Consider the following 24,019-nt stretch of genomic DNA (forward strand, 5'->3'; position numbering starts at 1 on the left):
TATTATTATGAACCAAGCGATATGAAGTGACTTTTATTGAATACTTAACAATGATGCTGATGAGAACTGGTATTTTGACAGGCCAATAGATATTTAAACACAAATTCGAGTCAGGTCCGGAATGGGATCATTTGTAGCCCTCAGATAAGATTGGTAATCGAGCTCCTACCCTAAAGAAGTCAGTTAAGGGATCTCTAAGAATTTTTTAAAATGAAGGGCTTGAAATGTTTTAAAGCTTATAAATAATAGGAAATGCATCTAGTTTTTTGTACGAATTATATGATTTTCGACTTTGTTATTTAATTGAATAAGCAATTCATAGTATTTGCAAGAAGTCAGAAAAGTCAAAATAATTTGTGTGATAAAAATATTGAAAAACAGGTTTTAGGAATCAGAAAAACGAATAACAATATTTTTTTCACAACCCTTTATATTTAACTGTTTAGAATGATCTGTCTGACTGATAACTTGGTTATCGGAATGCATGTCAGGTAGTGTAATTGTGAGTGTTGGTGTAGTGGTAGTGTAAAAAGTGTGTTCAGTATAATGTTTAATGTAAGATATCCAATAAGTAATCAAAATTATAAATATATTTTGGAATTAGTTGTCAAGTTTTACAAAAATGGTCACTTTGCTAACAAAAAATGGAAAAAAACCGTGATGAAGCAGTATTAAAAAATATGTTTACTCGCGCTTATCGATAACCAAATCATCGTCATTATTGACCTTGGTTAAAGAAATGAAGGTCAGATAGTGTCATTGCTAGTGTAATGACAGTATGATTAGTATAAATATAACTAATAGTTCAAATAGGTATAAAGCAGTACAATATAAATTTTAGGCACTTTTGAAATAAAACACTCCATTTTGTAAGGTGACATATCAAGTACATAGTAGTATCTTTCACCCGTATATAATGCAAATTTTTTAAAAATATGCCGACTTTTATAATTGAAAAACTGAATATCTTGCATAAAATTTGCTTCACTAATTAGTATATTTGATAGGTATGTTAACAAGCAAAATTATCTCTACTAGAGCGATGAAATTCCGCGACTCTTCACGGAAGGTCATATTGAGTATCCGAAGAAAGTGAACTTTTAGACTTGAATTATTGGGAATAATGTTATTGGATATTTATTTGATGAGGAAAATTTATCTATTGACCTCCAAATCCAGGTTCTGTGTCCGCCTTCGTTGTTCATTGTTTTCGGATTGTTTTTGCTTTTCGATCTACTTTATTATTTCTTTCTATTTCGGTGAATGAAAACCCACAAGAAATTTACATTGGTGGTTGTGATATTGTTAGCAGATTGTTATTAGTGACCTTTGGGAATAACATAATATTGAACAGTTATAATTTATCTTATAATACGATGACGACCTTATTGGCAGAAACTGAATTTTCTATAAACGTCGAACTATAGAGATACAGTGAGTATCTAAAAGTTCAAGCAAATATGTATCTACTTACCAAGTGATTTTTCGATGAACCGACTTGAGGAATAACTTGATTACTATATTTATCTTTACAATTACGATCCTTTCGATTGCCGTTTAGGTTATTAAAAATAGTATCGTTGTATCGTGTGTTTCTACTCAATTCGTTTTTTGCTAGCAATTCGGTTACATCTGATTCTATTTTTTCGTTTAATTTCATTAAAATCTTAATGTCAGTATCGTCTTTTATTGTTTCTTCTTCCTCCTTTTTTTCGTACTTCTTGATAGTTTCGGTTTTACAGGGAACCTCAAAGACTTTTGCAATTTCATTCTACAACAAAATATCAATATTAACGTTTATAAAGAATAATATGACATGGGATATTATTTTTCACTCGTTTATATCTTACGCATTTATTTGTTTCTATTCCAAGACTCGTGCAAGCCAAAGCGGAGGTGTGCGCGAAGGCGGTGGCAAACAACAGTTCTCAATTTTTAAAATGGATATCGAGGGAGCTTATTACATCGGTTTAACATACAGAAGATACTTCAATAACTATTGACACATTTACAACCTACTGTGCGTAAATGTTGATGACTCATTCCATTTTTATTTTGCTTGACTATAGTGTTAGTACTTTTAGAAGAATTAAGTTAGTCTTCTATGGATGCATTAACAATCTATGATACATTGAAAAAACATACATTCAATTTGAAGATCTTTGAAATATAGTAAATTATAAAGGAAAGTAAATTTTTAGAAATGGTTCACATACATAGAAACGAGAAAAAAACACGTAAACGATTTTAGATAAATTCATAATTTTATCTTATAAAAATCAAACTAACTGCGAGGAAATTTAATTGAAAGTTACTTTGTTTTCGTATACTGAAATGCGATTTTATGGTCAAAGAATGTTTTAATGGGCAAAAGAGATTTTTATATCCGTGTTGTGAATGATCTATTGACTGATATTTAATTTAACGCGGTTTTGGCTTAATTAGGCCAAAATCTCGCTTCTTTTTCGAAATATCGATACTTAAAGTTATAATCAAACGTAGTTCAAAATTCTCTTTATTGAACAGATGTCGTTCAGTACTTCGTTTCAAATTAATATTTTATCACTTCAAATTCAATATGAATCTTGTAATTCAATAAACAAAATATTTTTTTATTTAATTTTAACTTTCATCATTCTGTGATGAATATAACTTAACATACGATAATGAATAATTTGATGTTTTTCATAAAGAGTTGTCGGTTGTTTTTCAATATTTATAAAATAAACAAAAATATTTAATGATAGTTTGAAGATTTAATTAGTAATTTAATATAAAAATATCCTCGAGCAAAAAGTACGTTCCGAATGCTTTAAAAAGTTATTTATTTTCGTTTGTTTTATATTTGAAAAGCCAAACTACTGTAATATTTCGCAATTATCCTGAACAAGTTCTCTAGCAATTATTTTTGCATCATTTATCCTATTTTTAACGACAAAATCAAACTAATAAGAAAAATGACTGTAAAAAATCGTTCCAAATCTACCAGCTCCGAATTTATCTACCCCCAATCTCCCCTCTCCAAACTCACCCGTTCCTCGCGACATGTCGCTTTTGAGCAGACCAGGTTCCGGGGGCTAGGGGGCGAAACCCCCCTTAAGAATAAGAAAAAATAATAAAACTAAAATAATCCTCACGAGAAAAATTTTTTATGACAATTTTGGCTGTAAAAAATTCACGATTTTTGAACTTTTTGTACTTAAAGTGCACCACGAGAAGGTTAGGTTAGGTTAGGTTGATATATACAAATATTAAATAAAAAGATATTTTTCCAACTTCAAGTATCGATATCTCGAAAACGAAGCCAGATATCGAAAAATTTTATTCTTCAAATCCAGGCGCCACGAAAATCGTACTTGTGCCATTGATATAATCAAAGAAGTTGTCAATTATATTGTGATAAAGAACGAAATTAAGTCAACACGTGAAAAATATTTTCTATATTTTCGAAAGCATCGCCTGTCGTTCCTGAATAATACCGCGACGAATACATATTCTCCAAAGAACGTGACGTCGATATGTATCCAGACAAAAAAATAAATACGTTGGCGACCTTGGAACTAAGTACACTCTTATACATGTTTAAATATCCATAAAAGATGTCTGTGGAGGAAGGTTTAAAATGGACAGTATACTACTAAAACCATTCCACATACAATCTATGGAATTTGAACTTGGTAATCACATTTACCAAAATGAAATATCACAGCTAGATTCTTGGGGAAGCTCCTAGTTCGATCTACAATAATATGTGGAAGTGCTTTCTATTGTTAACAAATGTGGGAGCTCATTTAGATACATCAGTGAAATAGATGGCTAGATAATGCCTAGCTTTCATATTGGATTAAAGCAATAATCTCCCAAACCATCACTCACACACTCCTGTGCAAACGCCGTTCAACAGCAAACCTAGAATCATGTCGATGACATTTGCATGAACCTTCAGTCAAAGTATGTTTTGTTTTTTATTTCCACATTACAAAATGTTATCCACATTCTTTGTCAGATGCCGCTTTTTGTAATCTACTGGAGTATACACTCATCAAAGACTTATCAAAAACATAGAAGCAAGGTTAACTTAAGAAATCAAACAAGCAGGAACTATAAAAAAGATAGTAATCTCCAAAAACATATCCCAAAAAACTAAACTACATCTATATCAGACAAGCATCAGACCGACAGTACTTCATACGTGGGTACTACATATTAGGCTAGAAGCAAATTAGATGTATGGAAGAGAAAATTACTAGGAGGATATTAGAAGGGAAAAAGGATAAAATGGAGAAGAAGAACAAACCAAGAAATAAAGAACTTGTATGAAGAAAAAGAAATCAGCAAAATTAAAAGATCCAGAAGACTAGGATAGCTGTGACACTTAGAAGAATACCAGAATCAAGAATGTCAAAGAAAATTACTGATATAAATATAACAGGAAGACGATAATAAGGGAAACCCAAAAAGGTAGTATGAGGAGGCAAAATGAGATGTAATGGAGAGAGTTCAGGACTGGAAGGCGAAAACAAGAGATAGAAAAGAATGAAAAAAATTATTACCATGCTATGGACCAAAAAAAAATGTTACTCTGATAAGCTTTGCCGATGACATAGCGTTGGTGGTTATTGATAAAAAGGAGACAAACTATATGGAACAAGCAAGTCTGGGAATTCTGATGATGGTGTCGAATTGGATAGAAAATAACTCTCTTAAACCAGGACCAGAGAAGACAGAAACTGAGCTACTTACTAGAAGAACCCATTAGTCCTGTATCTTTCAACATCCACGAAATTGAAAGCAACCAAAAGAAAAAGTGGAAAAAGCAATATTTGCCTTGTTCAATGTTATACCCAATGTAGTTAGCCCAAAATCTACCAAAAACGACTTCTAGCATCTGTCGCTCAACCACAGATCCTCTATGCTTCCCCTGTGTAGGTTGAAGTCACTAATAATGAATGACTCAAGAGAATATTAATAGGATTCAGAAACTTCCGTCGATTCAAGTAGGTATGTATAGGACAATTTCGGCTGAGGCTTTTAAGAGTAATAGCCGGTATCCCCCCAGTGGAACTCTTTATTGAAGATTTAGCGATTTAGCGATTTACGAAGGAGAGTGAGACGAGTGCACGTAAATATTTGTACACTTGTTGGCTGGAACGCTGGGCAACTGGTACAATTCTCGATGGACTTAACCAGATATAAAAATGGGGATAAATTGATCGTGTAGCGAAGTCGATTATTTCACACAAGCACTATTTGGACACGGCTGTTTAGAATCGTTTCTTTACAAGCGGATGATATCTGTAACCGATCTTCGCTGGTATTGTGGAAAGCTGAACGACGAAGAATACACTATTCTTTTGTCCACGATTTCAAAATTCATATAGAGTGGTGAGAACAATCATAGAGGAGAAGGAAATAGCAATGCACTCATCGAAGTAATGCAAGAGCGGTTCCAATGTGGTAAGGCATAGGAAATGAGGAAGAAATGAAGTTTTTAGTCGGTAAGAATCGATATTAACTGAAATAACATCACAGGTGTCTTATGCGAGATTTTATTTTTCTTTTGAAAGTTTTGTGAACCTGGTTATTTAAAAAGATGTATACTAAAAATCGACAAGTTTCTTAAAATTTTAATATTTGCAGGTGGCGATATTTACTTCACCTATTCCTTTGATATATTATTGTATAAATTTCTTGCGTCATAATTTTGTTGATATTGGCCAAAATGTACGTAGGTGCATTAAAAAATATTGAATCTGTAAATATTTGTTTTCAAGTGAACGATTCCCAGGAACTAGTATAATAAGATGATAATCCAAGGTTGAATGCTTTATTTTTAAAATTGTTAATAATATTTAACACCTCTCTAATATGCATCCTATTGTTTAATTTTCTAATAGGTATAACAAAGAGTGCATTCATTATCTTACATCTTACTTTCTATAAGCACTAAGAACTATTTCTTTGAATGAATAGTTATAATTGTAGTTTATTAGCGTGTTTTATCACTTGGAATTGTACGAATTGATTCATGGAAGTATCTAATTTCAGTGGTTATCTCTATGAGACTTAAATAAAGACTTTCAGTTTAATAATTTTTTCAGTTGGGCGATCAGAGCTAAGATAATCTGCACCACGTTTGAATTCAATCAATCATTCAATATGTCGTGTGACTAAGAAAAATGCATTTTTTACCAAAAACCGATACAATAATTCCAACGCTTCTCTAACTTCTCGATGCCGTAGAAGGTTTTGTCGTTTGCCTCAAAATAGTCTTCAGTTCCAGCAATTGCTTCTTCATTTGCGCTAAATTTCTTACAGCGAATAGCCAGTAAGTAGCCACTATGGGGCAGATCTGAACTATACGGTAGACGAGGAATCAATTCGAAATGTAATTCGTTCAATTTAACCTTCGTTCCTTCGACTTGTGAATTGGTGCATTGTCTTGGTGAAACAGTGATTTTTTCATATGTGGCCTTTTTTACTTGATTTTTGCATTCAAACGATCCAACAACTCTATTCAGTATTCGCTATTGATTGTCTCTCCCTTTTTGGATTGACAATATTCCATGCGCATCCCAAAATATTGAAGCAATAATCTTCCCAGCTGATCGTTGTGCTTTTGAACGCTTCGGACGAAGTTCATCGGCTGCAGTCCACTCAGATGATGATTGTTTTGATTTCAGAGTGAAGTGATGGATCCATGTTACATTCATTGTCACATGTTGTCACAAAAAATCTGATTTATCACGTGTAGACATTGCCAAACACGGCTCTAAATCATCAACACGTTGTTGTTTTTGATCGACTGTGAGTCGGCACTCACTTTGAAAAAAGGTTTCTCATCGTCAAATTTTTATGCATAATTATAAACACATTGTCTTCTCATATCTTCATGGCTTCAGCTATCTCAGGCAATTTCAATTTATGATTAGATATAACCAATTTGTGGACATTTCTGATGTTTTTTGGAGTAGCCTCCTCAATTGGACGACCAGAACGTTCACCATCTTCGGTGTCTGTATTACCACGTTTAAATTCAGTAAATCGACAACAAATAGTTCTGTTCGATGAAGCAGAGTCCGGATAACACTTTTGGAGCCATTGCTGCACTTGTACAGTATTTTTTTCATCAAGAAGTAATGATAAATTATTACATGAAATGGTTTTGTATCCATTGTTGTGAAAATAACAAAAGTAGCTTCACTTGAATGGCTGTCTGACTAATCGAAATGTCAATAAATAATTACAGTTTGTGATAATTTTCTTCAGAATGTCTCTTTATGGCGAACGGCTTTCTCGGCATGTTCAACGATCTTAAAAGCTACATAGGAGGTCTGGCTATTAAATAACGAGATTGGTTACTAAAAAGGGTTTTATTATAAAAATTATTTTACACTCAAATGCTTCCCTTCAATATACTCCTCTCCAACCACCAAACAACTTTCCATACGTTTTTTCCATTGATCGAAGTAGTGCTGGAAGTCTTCTTTGGTTAGTGCCGTTAGGAGTTCTGCCGTTTTTTGCTTTACCGTTTCCATCGACTCAAATCGGGTCCCTTTCAAAGCAGATCTTTTTCTAACTTTTATAACCTTTCAAGGAAATCTGGGCAGACCCGTAGATGCAAGAGCTTTTGGTCGGGAGTCAGATTTTTTGGGACGTAGATAGATAAGATATCTAGATACCCTACGCATTACTCGTTTTTTACCCCGGATCTCCTAAACCATAAATTTCATCATTTTAAACATGGAGTACCTTTTTGTTAAAAAATCGATTGAGAAATTTATTTTTGCTATCTTTAGATTGTTCAGATTGTCACTTCAAATAGCGTGAAACATAGTGACATACATTATCATATTCTAAGATTTTCATATTACTTAAAACAATCATAATATACTATTCTTTTAGTATCGTCATCATCATTAAAAATGTTCAAGGACTGTTAATTGAAAAATGATACTTTTTAGCCTATATTATCTCGTAATTATATGTTTTGTATGGATCATCGATTGGTTTCTTTCCTTTTAATTCAATAAGAATTGGTCTCTTTATATTAGGCATTTTTTGAAAACTGTTCAATATTTTCTATTATTTACTTGTTTTTTTATCGAAATTGTAATCGTGTAATGATGTCTCAGTCTTGTTAAATATTTCAAAAAATAAGCCAATTCCCTAAATCCCGCTCCTAATTCAAGTCGACCTCTGGCTATCACAATTTTTCTGCTCTAGAGACCGTAACATACTGTATTTAAACACTTTTCCTTCTTCCAGAAAAACAGTATAAAAGTATCCTTATTGCAGTTATCAAGATAAAATATGTCTGGTCCGTTAAAATGGATTTTACTACTTATTGTAGTTACAGTACGTGTAAGTAAATTTTTTTCTTTTTAACTATTGCGTATTAATGCAGTGGGTCGGTGAGTAATACTTTTTTCTTTTCATTTAATAGTTTCTCCTAACTTAAATGCTCCCCACAATTACAAACTTATTATCACATTGATGAGTAGCATCAGATTTAATCTTGTTTTCTATTTCTAGAATGACAAAGGCAACCCCAGAATTACCATATTTTTACATAGTTTCGTGACTTTATCGCCCATTTACTATACCCTTGTCAATGTCACGAAAAGTTTCCCAAAATAATTTCCAATTTTAAATTATATTATACGATAGCATAACCTAGAAAAATGTTTTTTTGTTTTTAAAAAATTATAAAAAAAACTCAACAACGAGATTTTATATTTAATCAAATCTAAAAGCAAAAAATCATTACTAAAACCAGAATAAAATGACAAAAATTGTGATGGATTCACGCCTAGGCCCACGAGACCCGGGCCTAGGACGGCATGATTTGAGGGGCGGCAAAATTTTTGAAATGCCAAAATTTCACAGACGGAAAATACTAAATCAAATTCAGATTAATTTTTGTAAAGAATTTTTCATCACTATGTTTTTATCCACTCATCATTGGGAAACCTTAATGTCTACAAATTTAAAAGTTAAGAGTCTTTCTTCAACTCGTTAGTCTGCTAACATGAGAGACGGATAATTTTCTGAATATGAAGAAAAAGCTAAAACACTATACGTAGTCTAAGATTATTATTGTTATGATACTCGTCGCAAAACAACCAAAAAATTCTGCCAGGTAAATAATAGAACACCTTTTTTTGGACAAGAAACTTTACGCATAAATGTTTAGTACCCTATTTTAGATAGTGAGTGTAAATTGGGCGGGCGGAAAAGTGCGTGTGAAAAAAAAATTTAATTTCTTCCATTATTTCTCTGAAATAAATATAAGTGAATTGAAAAATATTGCCAATAGTCGACAGGAGACCTCGCGATATCGAAGAGACATTAGGAAATGATTTTACATTTACATTTACTCAAAGATTCCTTAGCAAATACGGAAATTGTACTCAAAAAAAATATGGAATGTATTACATTCACGTAGTCTTTGAGATGTTTACCCAAATGTTGATATTGCCAGAAATTGAGGAATATCAAAAAGGTTTTAGACAAGAAAAATCAACATATTATAGAACTAGTGATAGAAAAAACTATAAGCACAACGTTAATATGCAAATGCTATTCATCGACTTCAAACAACCATTCGACAGTCTGAAATGAGGATGATTATAAAGGACATGCAAAAACTACAAGTATTCCAAAAGTTGATACGAACGTGCCGGAAAACTCATCTGAAAAACCTCATAATGTGCGCGCGCGTTTTTTATTAGGTTTTTGGAGTCTCAACTAAGAGCGGTGTGATAGCGCAAGGAGTTTTGCAGACCGGAAAACCTCGAACGAAAAAAAAATTGAAGAAAATAGACATATATTTGAAATGAAAATTTTTCGTATTCGGCTTAATGGAAAATTATTTTTGATGATCTGTTTAAGCTACCCGAAATTGAAAAAAAAAATCATCAGGATACGATGAAATATAATCATTTTTTATCGCCCGCGTGATTTTATAGAGCTTACTCATTTTCTACCTACTCGAGCCGCAAAAAACGGGCTTTTACTTTTTTTTCGAATTCATTTACTGCGCCGATTATTTATTGATTTTGATCAAATTTTTTAAAAAACCTCTGGAAATAGTTATGCTTTTTGATAAAGTACTGAGTAACGGCTCGTGGTACCCCAAAAAACTTTGAGTTGCGTTAAAGTATTTATTTATCTATTGCGCGCATTTTATTTTTAATGACCACAAATAAAAAAATATTAATAGTTATCGAATCAAACAGCATCTTATGATAAACTATAATTTTCCATTATGCCGAATACGAAAATTTTCATTCAAATATATGCCGATTTTCTTCCATTTTGTTCAGAGGTTTTCCGGCCTGCAAAACTTCTTGCGCTATCACACCGCTCTTAGTTGAGACTCAAAAAACCTAATAAAAAACTCGCGCACGTTATGAGGTTTTCCAGCACTTTCGATCACTTTTTACGAGGGTTTCCGGCCTACAAAACTTCTTGCACAAGTACACAACTCTTATTTGAGGTTTAATCCTCACGTTACAAAATGTTTCGCGCGCGCGCACGTTATGAGGTTTTTCAGTCAATTTTTCCGTTCGTGAAAACAGGCTGGCATTTTCATATCCGACCTTAAAAAGTAGCGTTTGGTGATGTACAAAGTTGGGGCCGCTAGTTTACAAACCTTATCGACGCCCATTTTTTGTAGCCAACTCCTCTTCTAAATGACAAATAAAACATTAAGAAAGTAAAAACTGATTTCAACAAACAAATATATAATAAATTTCTTTTAATTAGTCTCAAAGAGATTTCTCATAGATTCTATATAAACAAATATTACAAACAAAATCATTTGTTCATAACACTGTTTTATGAAAATGTTTAATTCTAATTTCAAATATGTTTCCAGAATATCTGTAAACTCATTCTTATTGTGTAAATTTTCTATATTCCAAGCGGCATTTCTTATTGAAATTCATTATAGTACACTTCTAACTTTTCATGTTAACTTTGTAGTTATTCATTATCTGACAGCGACACTTTATCAGAGTCTGAAGTGTCAAGGACGATGAATGACTGTGAATAAATCTCCTCAAGTTCTTGATTAAATCCACAATTAGTGGTTTGGTGGCTTGTATATTATCGTGGTTTAACTTACTGCGGTTAGAGAATGTAATGGACAAAGTACATCATTGTTTCAAAACAAGACACTTGAGATAAAACGTACATTAATTCGTTCGCAATGTACAGGGTGAAGCTTTCGAAAATTCAAATCAAAACATAAGGTGTAATGATTGCGTATTCTAAAAGTGAAAATAATATATTTGATCAAAATAAACATTTAATTATCAGATGCTTTCGATTTTTGAAGATGACAATTAAATTAATATAAAATTTGTATTTTCAATAAATGTGATAATAATAATAACCTTGATCGGCTGCAACGAATAATTGTCATTATTTATTTTGTGTTATTAATTTTTTAGTAATATCTTACGTAAAAATCACTTGATTACGAAAATAAATATTTAAAATTCCCATTAAACACAATAATGTCAAGATCATATTAGTTTTTCTATTAACAAATTTCTAAATATATATGAATATTATTTATATAAATAACATAGCTGACGTAAAAATAAAAGTTTTGCGTTTTGTTTTTGGTTATTGACATTGATAGGAAACAACTATCGAAAATTCGTTTCATGAAAAATATAATGTTTATTGTTGAGACAACTAATTAAGAAAGGGACCAGAAATACTAATAACATGCATATTCATACGTAAAAAATATCACCAAAGACAAAAGTCACATTAGCAGAGCTACGAGGGATGACGTTTGAAAAATTTGTGGAAAAATCTTGTGAGTCCAGAAACGAAACAGATGTCAATAATACAGATGGAGAAAGTAGATTGTGATTCAATTTTTATGAAACGAACCGCATCTAAAATTTAAAGTCAAATCTTGGAAATTATAAAGAAGTAATGAGCTACATTGTGTGTTTTTACAATTAGGTAGACTGGGTAGGGAACACCTGGCTAAATATAAACCAAAATCTTAGACGGTGAAATCTAGTTTAAGCTATTAGTTATGGTGTCATTATGATACTCATATTCCAAGGTGATGGCTGGGTTCCACTGCTTTATCCAATTAGCAAAACACCATACGAATGATATGCAGTATTACTAGTCAGAATTTCATCGATAAAATCGTTAGGGTTTACTAAACTTGGCTTCAATATTTCGTCCGCAAAATCAAAAAAGGATCTAAGGACTGGAAATACTTTGGATCGCCAACCATGAGAAAATTTAATATTACATCCCATGGATAGAAAAGAGCACCCAGGCGATGGTGGGCCAGGTCTTGACTAGATGGAACAAGGAGAAATATCAGTTCAGCAAGAAAATTATACGAGAAAACTTACAAAAATTAATTGAGAATGGATGAAGAAACATTAGAAAAACTCCTAAGGAAAATAAAACATAAGATAACTAAGAAATCCTTGGTGAGTAGTATTAGAGAATTAGAAACTCCTCAGAATTGCAACGTACACACAATAAAAATGGCATCAAATCGATAATGTTACAAGTGCGAGAGATAATAATTAGCTGAACTTCAACTACGCATGCTTTTGATCAAGAAATATTGCGTCTTGCATTGCATTACACGTTGTCTTGTGTCATGTCAAGCGGGGAGTGGAGTTAGGAAGTTACACGCCTTTTTTACCGGAATTTGAATTTCTTTGATGAATTAGTCTCATTTGTTTTCTTAAGGCCGATGCAAGACAACGTGCAATCCAATGCAAGACGCAATATTTCTTGATACAAATCATGCGCAGATGAAGTTCCGCTAATTGCATGCAATTAATTGCACGTTGTCGTGAATCATGTCAAGCGGCCTTAATAATAAGTAGTTGCATTGAAATAGAAGAGTTTTTAACATTTATATTTGGTAATTTTGTCTCATCGTTTTTTGTAATAGTAGCATTAATACCTACTATTGTATAATATTGTCCTGCAGACATACAAAGTATTGTACGGGAAAATGTGAACGTGATAGGAATTACTGACCTCAATTTAGGAATAATATGATGTCAATACCCTAAAAACATTAAAACTACCGATATAATGAATTCACTGTCGAACGGGGCTATTATCTATCTTTATATTGTATTGTATTTATTTATGTTTATAGTACCAACAATGATATTTTTGAGTAATCAGAAATAATATCCATTAATTCAGTTTTTGAACCTACGCATTATGTTGTATTAAAACTTATACAAATGAATAGATAAGGAAGATTTGCACATAATTAGGTTATTATTAATAATCAGTCAGTTACGAAATATACATACAGGGTGGTAACTTCAATTTTATATTGTTATTAAATTAAAAAGAAGCTACATACGCTTATAAGAGCTTACCTCTTAATTATATATACAGTGTGTACAGAAACGAACAAAATGTGTCTTATTTCCTTGATATAAAAACTATATGTCGCATTTTGAAAATGAATTTATAGTGGAAAAAGGGCTGAGGCAAGGCGATACTCTCCCTATGAACACATTTAATATAATATTAGAAACAGTAATAAGAGAAAGCACAATGCATTCCACCACATCTGCTTATAGTGTGTTAGCTAATTCTGACTATCTACACCAGCATAACCAAGTGTGCAACATCATCAACCAGAAACTGGCTAACAATTTCGTTCTTCTCAATAAGTATACACCGTATTACAATTACCAGCCTTAAAGAGTGGTCGAAAATGACAATTTTAGGCTCTCACCGATAGACAGGTGACGAATAACAGACCTGACATCGTGGTGGTTGATCGAAGAGTCAATTCAGTCCTTCTTGTCGATGTAGCTATACCGAACACTCATAACGTTCTCAGCAAACACCAGGAGAAACTGATGGACAGCGAACATGTAGAAATAGTCCCAGTTATTATGTCAGCAACCAGCGTCGTGCCTAAAACCCTGCACGATAATATTGTCAAACTGGGATTACCAAAAAATACCTTCACCGACATCCAGAAGGCTGTAATATTGTATACTTGCCACACAGTGTGCAAGTTCATTAAGTGAACCTACCCTAATCCTTTTGATACTTGGTATCCGGGATAGGTGAATAATATAGACTCTAAGCTGAGTAGTGCTAAGGCATAAATAGTAGCAGCCCAGTTGACAAGTTTACAAATTGAAGTTATAAACAAAACTGTATTAAGATTTTTGCAAATATTTCCAAAAATTAATTAAGAAGTGAAAAAAGTTTCATCCAGAAAAGATAAATAATAAAAGTAACCCCGCACGAAATTCTAATTCAATTATCTATAATTTTTATTATTTATTAATTGAATAAATAAATTTTGAGCCTTATTCTATTTTCTAAAAATTAGGTCATATTTTCAATAATATTTTTTTTATCTATACTGTGAGTAGAAAAATCAATCGTACTGTTAAAAATATGAAGAAAATTCGGTACAGTTTAAGGCGTATCAATGATCTTTATATTGATTTTAGGCCCAAGAGCCACGTCGCCGAAGTTATTGGCTGTGTCCAAACGACTATTTACATCAGCAAAAACTTGAAATCGATAAATTAGATTGTACCGGTAATAATATCAAGATGAAAAAATTTGATTCTAGTGAGAGCGGTCCTTTTTGGGCAAACCGAGGAAAAAAAGATCCAGTTTATATTCGGGAACCATTGTTTGCACAGGAACCGGGGTATGCAGAGGAACCGTACTGGATGGTTGTGAGAAGTGATAATCAGAATCAGGAAGAACCATTTTTTGTCTCTAGAGGTAAAAAGGAGAACGGATTTATCAGTGGAAATTTGAGAGAAACTAGAGAGTTTTTACAGGATAATGATGTCCCTTTTTTTGCAGCTAGAGGTAAAAAATTCAAAATCAAGAATTGATTTTATCCATTTTTTAAATTTATATTTTCAAATATTAATAGTATTAAAAAGAACTTGTCTTTCACACATTTTGTGTATTAATAATTTCATTAAATCTATTCTAAGTATTAACAATTAATATTTTGTTCTTTCTTCCTTTTCTACAACTTCCTTCGACAAAAAAGGTATAAAAACAAATATACATAGATATTATGCAAATTGGAAGATAGATGTTACCCTAAGTGATTTATAGATACTGACTAAGTGTAATTCATTTTCACCTATAAGTTATCGATGTGAACGAAAAAAAAATAATGAGGGGTAGAAGGCCATAAATCGTAGTCCACGATAGTCGATCTAAGTGGGTCACGATTCAATAGTTTTAGTCAATATATTTAATGAGGTTGGCAGTTCAAAGATGATAAATTAAACAAAAATTTATAATCAATGTGGAAAGATCACCGCTACAGAATGCTCAGACCAAAGCTCGGAAAAACCGTTCCAGAACTACGAACTCTCTCCATGAAGTTTGGAACAGTTTTAAATGAAATGACAACCCAACTTTCAATGAGATACTGTGTATCTGTTACATTCTAAATTGTTCTTTCAATTTTGATTCTCCAATTATTACATTAATAACTTTTTTTGTAGTTTACATATATGATAATTTGCTACCTAATACTAATTAAACATTACCTGAGATTCTTCTAAGTATTTTAAAATATCTTGATAATGGTCAGTACAGCTCATTTTTTGAATTTACTAATAAAGATGTCTTGGAATCCATATTATCAAATAAATCTGCAACAAAAAGGCATTAACAACTACTATACTTTTTAGAATGATGATTATACACGACAATTGAAAGAGCCTTACTAGCCCTAAGATTGTTACGTTATATACAAAAAATAGTAAATGAAATATTACCAAATAGCAAGTAGTGCGTTAAGCAGAAAGTAAAAAGTAGACGGTCCAAACTAAAAGGAAACTGAAATAGAAAGAGAGATATAGATCTCCTTGACTTAAGAAACTGGTGAAATGAGACCATATATATATATACAAAAGGAAGATAGTAGTAGAGATATTATAGATTAGACTACAAGAAAACAAGACCGTTTTTAAGAATGAGAAACTAATGGAAGATCGGTGCTAGGTGATTTAAACCAAAGCGATGTAGTCATAATATTGCAAACATGATTTTCGAAAATTTAGTTATACTGTCAGGGTTTTGGTTAGCTTAGGAATATTAATACACTCAACAGCAAAAAAACCGGGCATTTCATATTTTTTTTATTAAAAGCTAATTTTCAGCAATATGTTCTAGTTATTACAGAGAATGTAGGGATTAATAAACAATTAGATAAAATTCAGATTTGATTTATTTGTCTTGAAATTTTTCGCATATTTAAACATATTTAATTTATTAACCAAGCCTTTTCTGTGATTACTAGACATGTTGTTTTTTATTTTTGTCCATAATAATAGTTCTTTCCAATGCTGACATAGCCCGAGCTGAAGTCCAAGGGCAACAAAGGCAATAAACGATCGATTTATTGCGCTGTCGGTATTGAGAGACATTTAACAGCTCCTGTGGTTCGGGAAAGACTTGAAGTGGCTCGAAATACACGTGTAAGTGCAGAGACTGCCAATTATTATTTGCCAATCAGTATTCTCATTGGACCATGGAGCAATGGGAGACTGTTTTATTTACGGATGAGTCTCGATTTGGTCTATACCACTTAGACAATCGAGACAGAGTGTGGAGACGACCAGGAGAGCGATTTGCTCAATGTACCGCTCGTGAATTACGGCCGTTTGAAACGAGAGCAGTTATGGTTTGGAATGGAATTAATTTCCATGCCCGGACTGAAGTGATTTTCATAAATAATGGGGCTCTGACTGCTCGGAGATACATCGAGGAAGTCCTTCTAGAGGCTGTGATCCCATTTGCTCCATTTATTGGTGAGTAATTCATTTTAATTCAGGGTACAGAATACTTGAAATAAGTGGGAATCAAAGTTTTGCACTAGCCTCCACGATCTCCCGATATGAATCCCATAGAGAGGCATAATTTAGGGAGGCGTGTTAAACGTCGTCATCCTCCTCCTAGTGATTTAAATAAGCTCCAAATTGCTCTTCGAGAAGAATGGATACTATGCCGGTGGAGTACGTAGAATTTAAGTTCTTCGATGTCTGACAGGACAGGATTAGAGCCCTTCGCCGTAGCAGATGGAGAAACACCCGCTATTAGAATTACATAAATTGTTAGAAAACCTAATAAAAATGAAAAATAACGTTTTCAAAGATGTGTTAATTCATCATTTTTTATTTATTTTGTATTTTTTTATAAATAATCAATAAAAATTATTTACTCATCGCAGATTTTGTTTAAATAACCTATAAATTAACCAATTCTTACCATTCATTGGAAATATTAATATATTTAACAAAATTATAAGATCAAATCTACGTGTCCGTTTTTTTTACTGTTGAGTTTATTTGTATTAACATTATAAGTTTCAGAAGAGTTTATCGACAACAAAATGCTGCAGCTGTCGGTTTATTAGTACTACTTAACTCCTTTATCTTTTTCCCGATCTAATTATCGAATAATTTATAATAATATTAAAAAAACATGTTGATAACTTTTTCAATTATGGAACTGATAGCGAGAATAAAACTTTTTTAGATACATCTACAACTTTTATGATTCCTTCATTATATTTCTTTATATTATAAAAAATCGAAAACCCTTATATTGTTAACAATATCTACGAGGTTGTTTTTTTTTTCAAATCTCCTATCGGCTATAAAGAAAATATTAACAAAAATATTTTATTACCAAAACTAAGTTTATTTCTCTACATAATCTTCTGATGATTAGGGCTTTTGTCATATCTGTGAATGACCTAACCAACCTTCAAGTGACTGCTTCATTTTAGAGAAAAAATGAAAATCACTCGGTGCTAGGTCGAGACTGTGGGTGTTTCAAAATTGCTGAAGGAGTCGATGGGTTATAGGAACAATTCCTCTTCGTTTGTTTCGAATAGCTCTCTACAAGTGTGACAAAGTTTTACAATATGAATCTGCATTAATTGTCGTTCCAGGCTCTATAAATTTCACAAGCAATATACGTTATTGGTCGCGTGTAGATTTTGAAGAACTATTCGTTCAAAGAAGTAGTTTGATAAACATCCTTTATACATCTCCTGCTAATATTTCAAAATATATGTACTGCATTCGATTTTCCAATAATGACAAAGTTTGGCAAACATTTGATAGCGAAGAACTACCAAAATTTCTTAGCAACGATGGTGAATAACACCATTCTGATCAGAAGCATACTGAATGGCTGGGAAATTGGTCAAAGCTTCAGTGTTCACATCTTATCAATTATATATATAGCGAAGTACATCGTACTCAATAATTGACTTTCCCCATTTCAAAGGTGTTTTGGTTTCATAAATTTTCAATAATGATGATATATCGACAAAAATGCACTACAAAAAATTGATAAATACTTACGCTGAAATTAAGAACCAATTTGCAGAAAGTGGAGTAGTTTTTAGCAACCAATGAAAGAAAAATATTTACAAAATATTCCGACGAAAACAAAGAAAATTATAATCTAAATTTCTTGTTCAGCAAGCGAGGAGGAAATACATTACATAGAAGGATACCGAATAAATCAAGATTACTACTACAAACAAGACCAAAAGTTGGTAGCGTTATACAGTCAAAAGAGAGTAAAGTCAATCAATTCAGTTCATCTCATTGTCTCACTATATGAAGACACATCACTATCTGTTTTCTTCGGTTGCAATGATAGAAAAATATCATAGATATTATTATAAACAATAATGTCACCCTAAATTGTTTGTTTTTTTTTTATAAAATACTTTTTTTCTTTACATGTTGCCGTTACTATGTTACAAATTTATAAATTTATAGTATGGGTACCGACAGCTCGATCAAAACACGTACAAGTCAGAATATGATAAGATATAGGGGATCTAGAAGTACACAATTATAATGCAGACTTAGTGTGCGTTCACATTGGCAACGCTCAAGCATCGAGCGATGCCGCTCCGGCGTGTTAAAAAATCTTTCGTGCTATAGAGTTTAAATGAATGTGTTTGGATACGAAATTCATTACGTCCTTTTTGTTCGAAATCTAGAAAATAACTAAAACGACGCTTAACCAATTTGAACAGGACAACGCGCGCGATGACATCGCAAAAGCGGCATCGCTCGACGCTCACCGTTTGAGCGTCGCCAATGTGAACGCACACTAAGAGAATAAACCTCGTAACCAAATTAAGAGTCTACAAGACTGCGATAAAACCGGCGAAAACTATAAGAATAATAAATATGGTCAAAGAATAATTAAGGATTTAGGATAGGAATATTCATGGACCATTGAAAGTTGATGATAATGAGTATCGAGGACATGATAAACATAATTAAATCGAAAAGCGATAATACATTAAAAGTATGCAGAAAAAGAAGAGAATAAGGAAATTTATATAATAAAGACCGAACAAGAAAAAACTGCTAGGAAGACCAAAAAATGAACGTTACTGAAAAGGGCAGATGTAGAACAGGAAAAAATGGAGAACAATAGTCGACGACGTAAAACATGTAAACTGTAAACAAGTAGTAATGAAATGTGGACTGACCTCCCACAAATTACCAGATCAGAGCACAATTTGAGCGACTAGAATTCTACATAGGATCTATAGCCTTGTACAGAAAGAAAGCTTTAGTGCTCATGGTGTAGTATAGACATGTATTTTGGAATTCATATTTATGGAAATACCGCGTAAAATGACAGAAAACATAATTTTCTTAGAAATACTCTGTACTTACTTGGAATCGCTAATCTACATTCTATAATTCACATTTACCGAGAAATTTATGAAATTTAAATCGATGTTTAACTTCCATCTAATATTACCTGTGGTAGATACTAACATATATTTATAAAGGACTATATATTTACGGGTATGCGTAAACAAACTAAAGCCATACTGCTATGCCGATAACACTATTTGACTTAGATAAGTAAGATACATAGGCGGTCTGCAGGGCACAGTGCTTTCATTAATGAAACGGAAATATATATTAGTGAATATTTAGCTGAAAGGACCATGCACGTATTTTTCACATGTTCTAATATTCGACCTTCTATTTTACTATGTATCAATCAACTGTTTTCTGTAAATAACGAAATAAATCAATTTTTGAAATTAATTTATACATAAATATAATTAATTTAGAGCGGAAACACACGTAAAAAGATTTTAATGAATTTATTTTAAATGACTGACAGTAAAACATTTTCTTGGGAGAAATTTTGTATGTAGAGAAATGTATTAATTAAGTTAGAATTTTTAGAATCGTTGGCGATATTCATACTGAACGCACTGTTCACAATACACAATACAACATTCACAATTACATTATCTGACGCGCGTTTCGACAACCAAGTTATCGTCTTCAGAGACTGGAGAAGGTAAACTGTTTACCTGTGTGACAGTGTAATTGTGACTGTTGGTATAGTGGGAGTGTGAACAGTGTGTTCAGTAGAGAAATATAATTAGCAATTTTTTATATGAAAAAAAAATACCTATGCCACTGGTTTTAGAGTGATAGCTGTCATAAGAAGTTCACAAACATAATATCTATTAACAACAAAGTTACCCAGAGTTCGAAAAAAAGTTTTTGATTACAAAAGAATACACGCAATTGGGTGAATAATAAGGCTTGTATATTCAAATCTCAGTTCTTATGTAAACTATGTTAATGTTTAACAGTTATTAGAGATTTCAGTGACGTACAGACCTGAAAAATTCTCTTGATAGTGACATATTAGGATGACCTACGAAGAAAACACAAAAATTTTGGAAAAAATATATTTATATATATATATATATATATATATATATATATATATATATATATATATATATATAAAATTTTCAACGAAATCTCTTTTTAGTTCCTCACACTTTTCCCAGCAAAGTTCAATAAATACATTACCATTTTTATAATAAGAATCGTCAATATAGCGATTAACTGCCGACATCACCTCTTCATTGTTGAAAAATTTTCATTTTTTCAAGTGTAGGAACAGAAAATAATACGAGGGGGCTAAATCTGGCCAATGGGGTGCATGAGGTAGTAATTCAAACTTTAATTCATTAATTTTGGCCATGGCAATAACGGATGTGTGAGCTGGTGTATTGTCTTGATAAAACAACACTTTTTTCTTAGTCAAATGCGCCCATTTATTCTTGATTTCTCGCTCAAACGTTGCAATAAGTTCGCATAATACTGGTTGTTGAATAGTTTTTCCTTTTTCTTGATAGTCAATGATAATTATTCCACGCGCATCCCAAAAATTCCACACCATGACCTTGCCTGCAGATGGAACGGCCTTTGCCTTCTTTGGAGTCGGTTCTCCCTTTTCGGTCCATTGTTTTTTTTATTTCGGGTGTGAAGTGATGGACCGATTTGTCATCCATGGTTATCAAACGGCTTGATTTCTGTGAAACATTGCCAAACACTCGAAAGAAATATCTTCACGACCAATTTTTTGTTCCATTATGAGCAAACGCGTCATCCATTTTACACACAGCTTTCTCATGTTGTGGCGCTTGAAATATATGCTGCACTACCGCCATCTCTAGGTCAGGTCAGGTACGTACTTCTGGGACCATCCTCGTAGATTGTGAGTCATATATAGGCTAGTTAGCAGTGGTGGATTTACCAGTAGGCTAGGAAGGCTGTAGCATAGCGAAGCAGATTTCAAATGGCGCCAAATTTTGTTGAATTTTTTTTCGATTTACAAAATTAAAAAAAAATATTGTTTAGACGGAGAGGACTAGTTTTGAAATTTCTACAAAAATAAAAGTAAAGAAACGCTTTAGCTCTTTTATGTATAGAATCACACCTAATGAACAAGATTTTATATGATGATATAATTAATGATTTTGAGAATTCAAGGACCTGCCAAAACATTTCGTAATGTTGATACTTTCAAAAAAAGCGAATTCATCCAATATCATATCTTCAAAACTCTGTACTTTTGACAATATCGTAAAAATGTGAACAATTTGAAAAAGCTAGGTTGGAATCCTCCGTTTAAGCTACCTTTAGATCATCGGAAAACTTATTCTTAGCCCATTCAATATTGACCTGAGATCGACGTAAACTTTCTAACGACTAATTCAACAGCGAGGTTTAATTTTGCTGAAATTGTTTTGGAGTAATAAAACGTGTTTGATTTTAAGTGGAAATTTTACAAATATTATTTTTAGATTCTCATTATATCAACAAATGGGTTTTTCTTTGATAATAGTAATAATTTCATTGCTAATAATGCATCAGATTTTAAGATAGACTTCACTATTTCGAGTGCTAATGTATTCATTCAGCTACAATATTTAGAAACTGTTGAGTGGGATTGATTGACTAATTCTGAAAGTTTAACGCATTTCACTATTTCATAATATAATTTGTTTAATTATAAAACATACACAGTTGGTGCTTATATCTTCACTAAATTGAAAGATTCCATTTAATAATAATTATAAGCATAAATAATTACGTTTTATACAAACAGCTATTGTACAATAACGAGACTGAATTAACTTGAAGATTCCAATAACTAATGAAATTTATACTATTTTCAACGATTTTACAAGTCAATGTCTTCTTGACTTGATATGCATTCCTCGTGTCATATGAATGAACATGAGAGAATCTGTTTATGAGTTTCCTGCAGTGATAAATGCACAAGGAGGATACGATCATTACTTAAAAAATGATTTACACTAAACCATTTCATTCCACCAAAAAAATACAACGGAAATAGTTAAGTCGATGTAATCAAAAGTCACATTAAATGTTTTTGTTGTGTTAAACTTTTTTTTAATAAATACTAGAACGGATTATATACCGAGCAGGGTCTCAATAAATTATACAAATAAGAAAATAATAGAAAAGTCATACAAATATTACTTATGAAAATTTAAATATAGAATAATCTTTTCATTGGCAGTACTGACAAACGAAATGACATTTACATACCAACTTAAAGTTATTTGTATTAGCACACTAATTGGCTACCAATTATAGCAATTTTCGCAAAGGGGAAATTTCAATTTTCTCTTAAATGAATCTTCTGCTTGGCTTGCTGTTAATAATTTGTGAAAAAGTATCTCAACTTCTGGTATACTAATGTATACAAATTTGTTAGTAGTACTATTACTACAAAACACAATACGTTATCATTGTAATATCTTGGAAGATAAGAAAATAAACGAAGAAATATTTTTATTTGGATTAGTCATTAGCGTTGCGACTCATACAATTTTTTCATTAATAGCAAAAACACTCAATTTCTTTGTAAATTATTCATTCCAACGTTAAACAAATAACAATTATTAGTAAGGAAATAGAACCATAGATTCCCTACTAATTAGTTTAACATTTTAGGGTCAACCAATAGAAAGTGGCCCAGGGTTGGTTGCTCAACCATTGAAAATATTTTTAATAGCAGAAGGTAACTCAAGTACTGTAGAAGTTCGAAATGACGATTATTCTAATCGTGTCATTTCCCGTCATTTATTAGTGACGATGTTTGTGTTGAATCATACATCAATGTTCATAGAAATACAGTTATTTTTTCAGAAGTATAAATCAATAATATTAGTAGGAAACATTGCTGTGCAATATACGAAGAGTTGAAATAGAACTACACTCGTGTGTATAGTATTTGTCTTAGTAAAATCTTGAAGCTAGTAGTATTAGCTTCAAAATTATATATTTAGTGCTAATTAGGGGTAACTGAACCTTATAAAAGGTTATCTGAAAATGGACACAACGAGTGATAAAGCTGCTCAAGCAGTAACCCTATTGCCATAAGGTCAGAGTCAGAGAGAAGTAGCCTGTGCACTGAACATAAGTCGGTTTGGTAATTTCAGAGTTCACCATAATTACTAAGTAAGTAACTTTCATCAAAGACGCGGTTCCGGAAGAAAAAGATGCACATCCGCGAGAGTTGACCGATTCATTGTCAGGACATCGCTGAAAAATATGGCCCTCATTGATGTTCAAGTCCAACAAGGGCTCTA

General features: G+C 32.2%; 2 protein-coding genes across 7 annotated transcripts in view; one reads left to right on the forward strand and one right to left on the reverse strand.

Annotated features, from left to right (window-relative positions):
• LOC130903539 (stAR-related lipid transfer protein 13) overlaps positions 1-24,019 on the reverse strand; it is a 52,539-nt gene that overhangs the window by 15,376 nt on the left and 13,144 nt on the right. For 5 of the 6 annotated variants that reach the window (XM_057815704.1, XM_057815714.1, XM_057815723.1 and 2 more), the window contains exons 2-3: positions 15,576-15,680; positions 1,475-1,771 (exon numbers count right to left, since the gene is read on the reverse strand). In XM_057815704.1, the coding sequence (XP_057671687.1) occupies positions 1,475-1,771; positions 15,576-15,629 (351 nt within the window). In that variant the 5' untranslated portion in view covers positions 15,630-15,680. Of the gene's footprint in view, positions 1-1,474; positions 1,772-15,575; positions 15,681-19,748; positions 19,844-24,019 lie in introns of those variants that run through there. The other variant, XM_057815741.1, reaches the window with a different exon arrangement.
• Positions 514-14,904, forward strand: LOC130903567 (uncharacterized). The gene is made up of 3 exons (XM_057815753.1): positions 514-555; positions 8,269-8,364; positions 14,502-14,904. Exons 2-3 carry the CDS (start codon positions 8,314-8,316, stop codon positions 14,898-14,900), a joined length of 450 nt encoding a protein of 149 aa, XP_057671736.1. The 5' UTR covers positions 514-555; positions 8,269-8,313; the 3' UTR covers positions 14,901-14,904.

Source organism: Diorhabda carinulata, chromosome 1, assembly GCF_026250575.1.
Source record: "Diorhabda carinulata isolate Delta chromosome 1, icDioCari1.1, whole genome shotgun sequence".
Classification (NCBI taxonomy): domain Eukaryota; kingdom Metazoa; phylum Arthropoda; class Insecta; order Coleoptera; family Chrysomelidae; genus Diorhabda; species Diorhabda carinulata.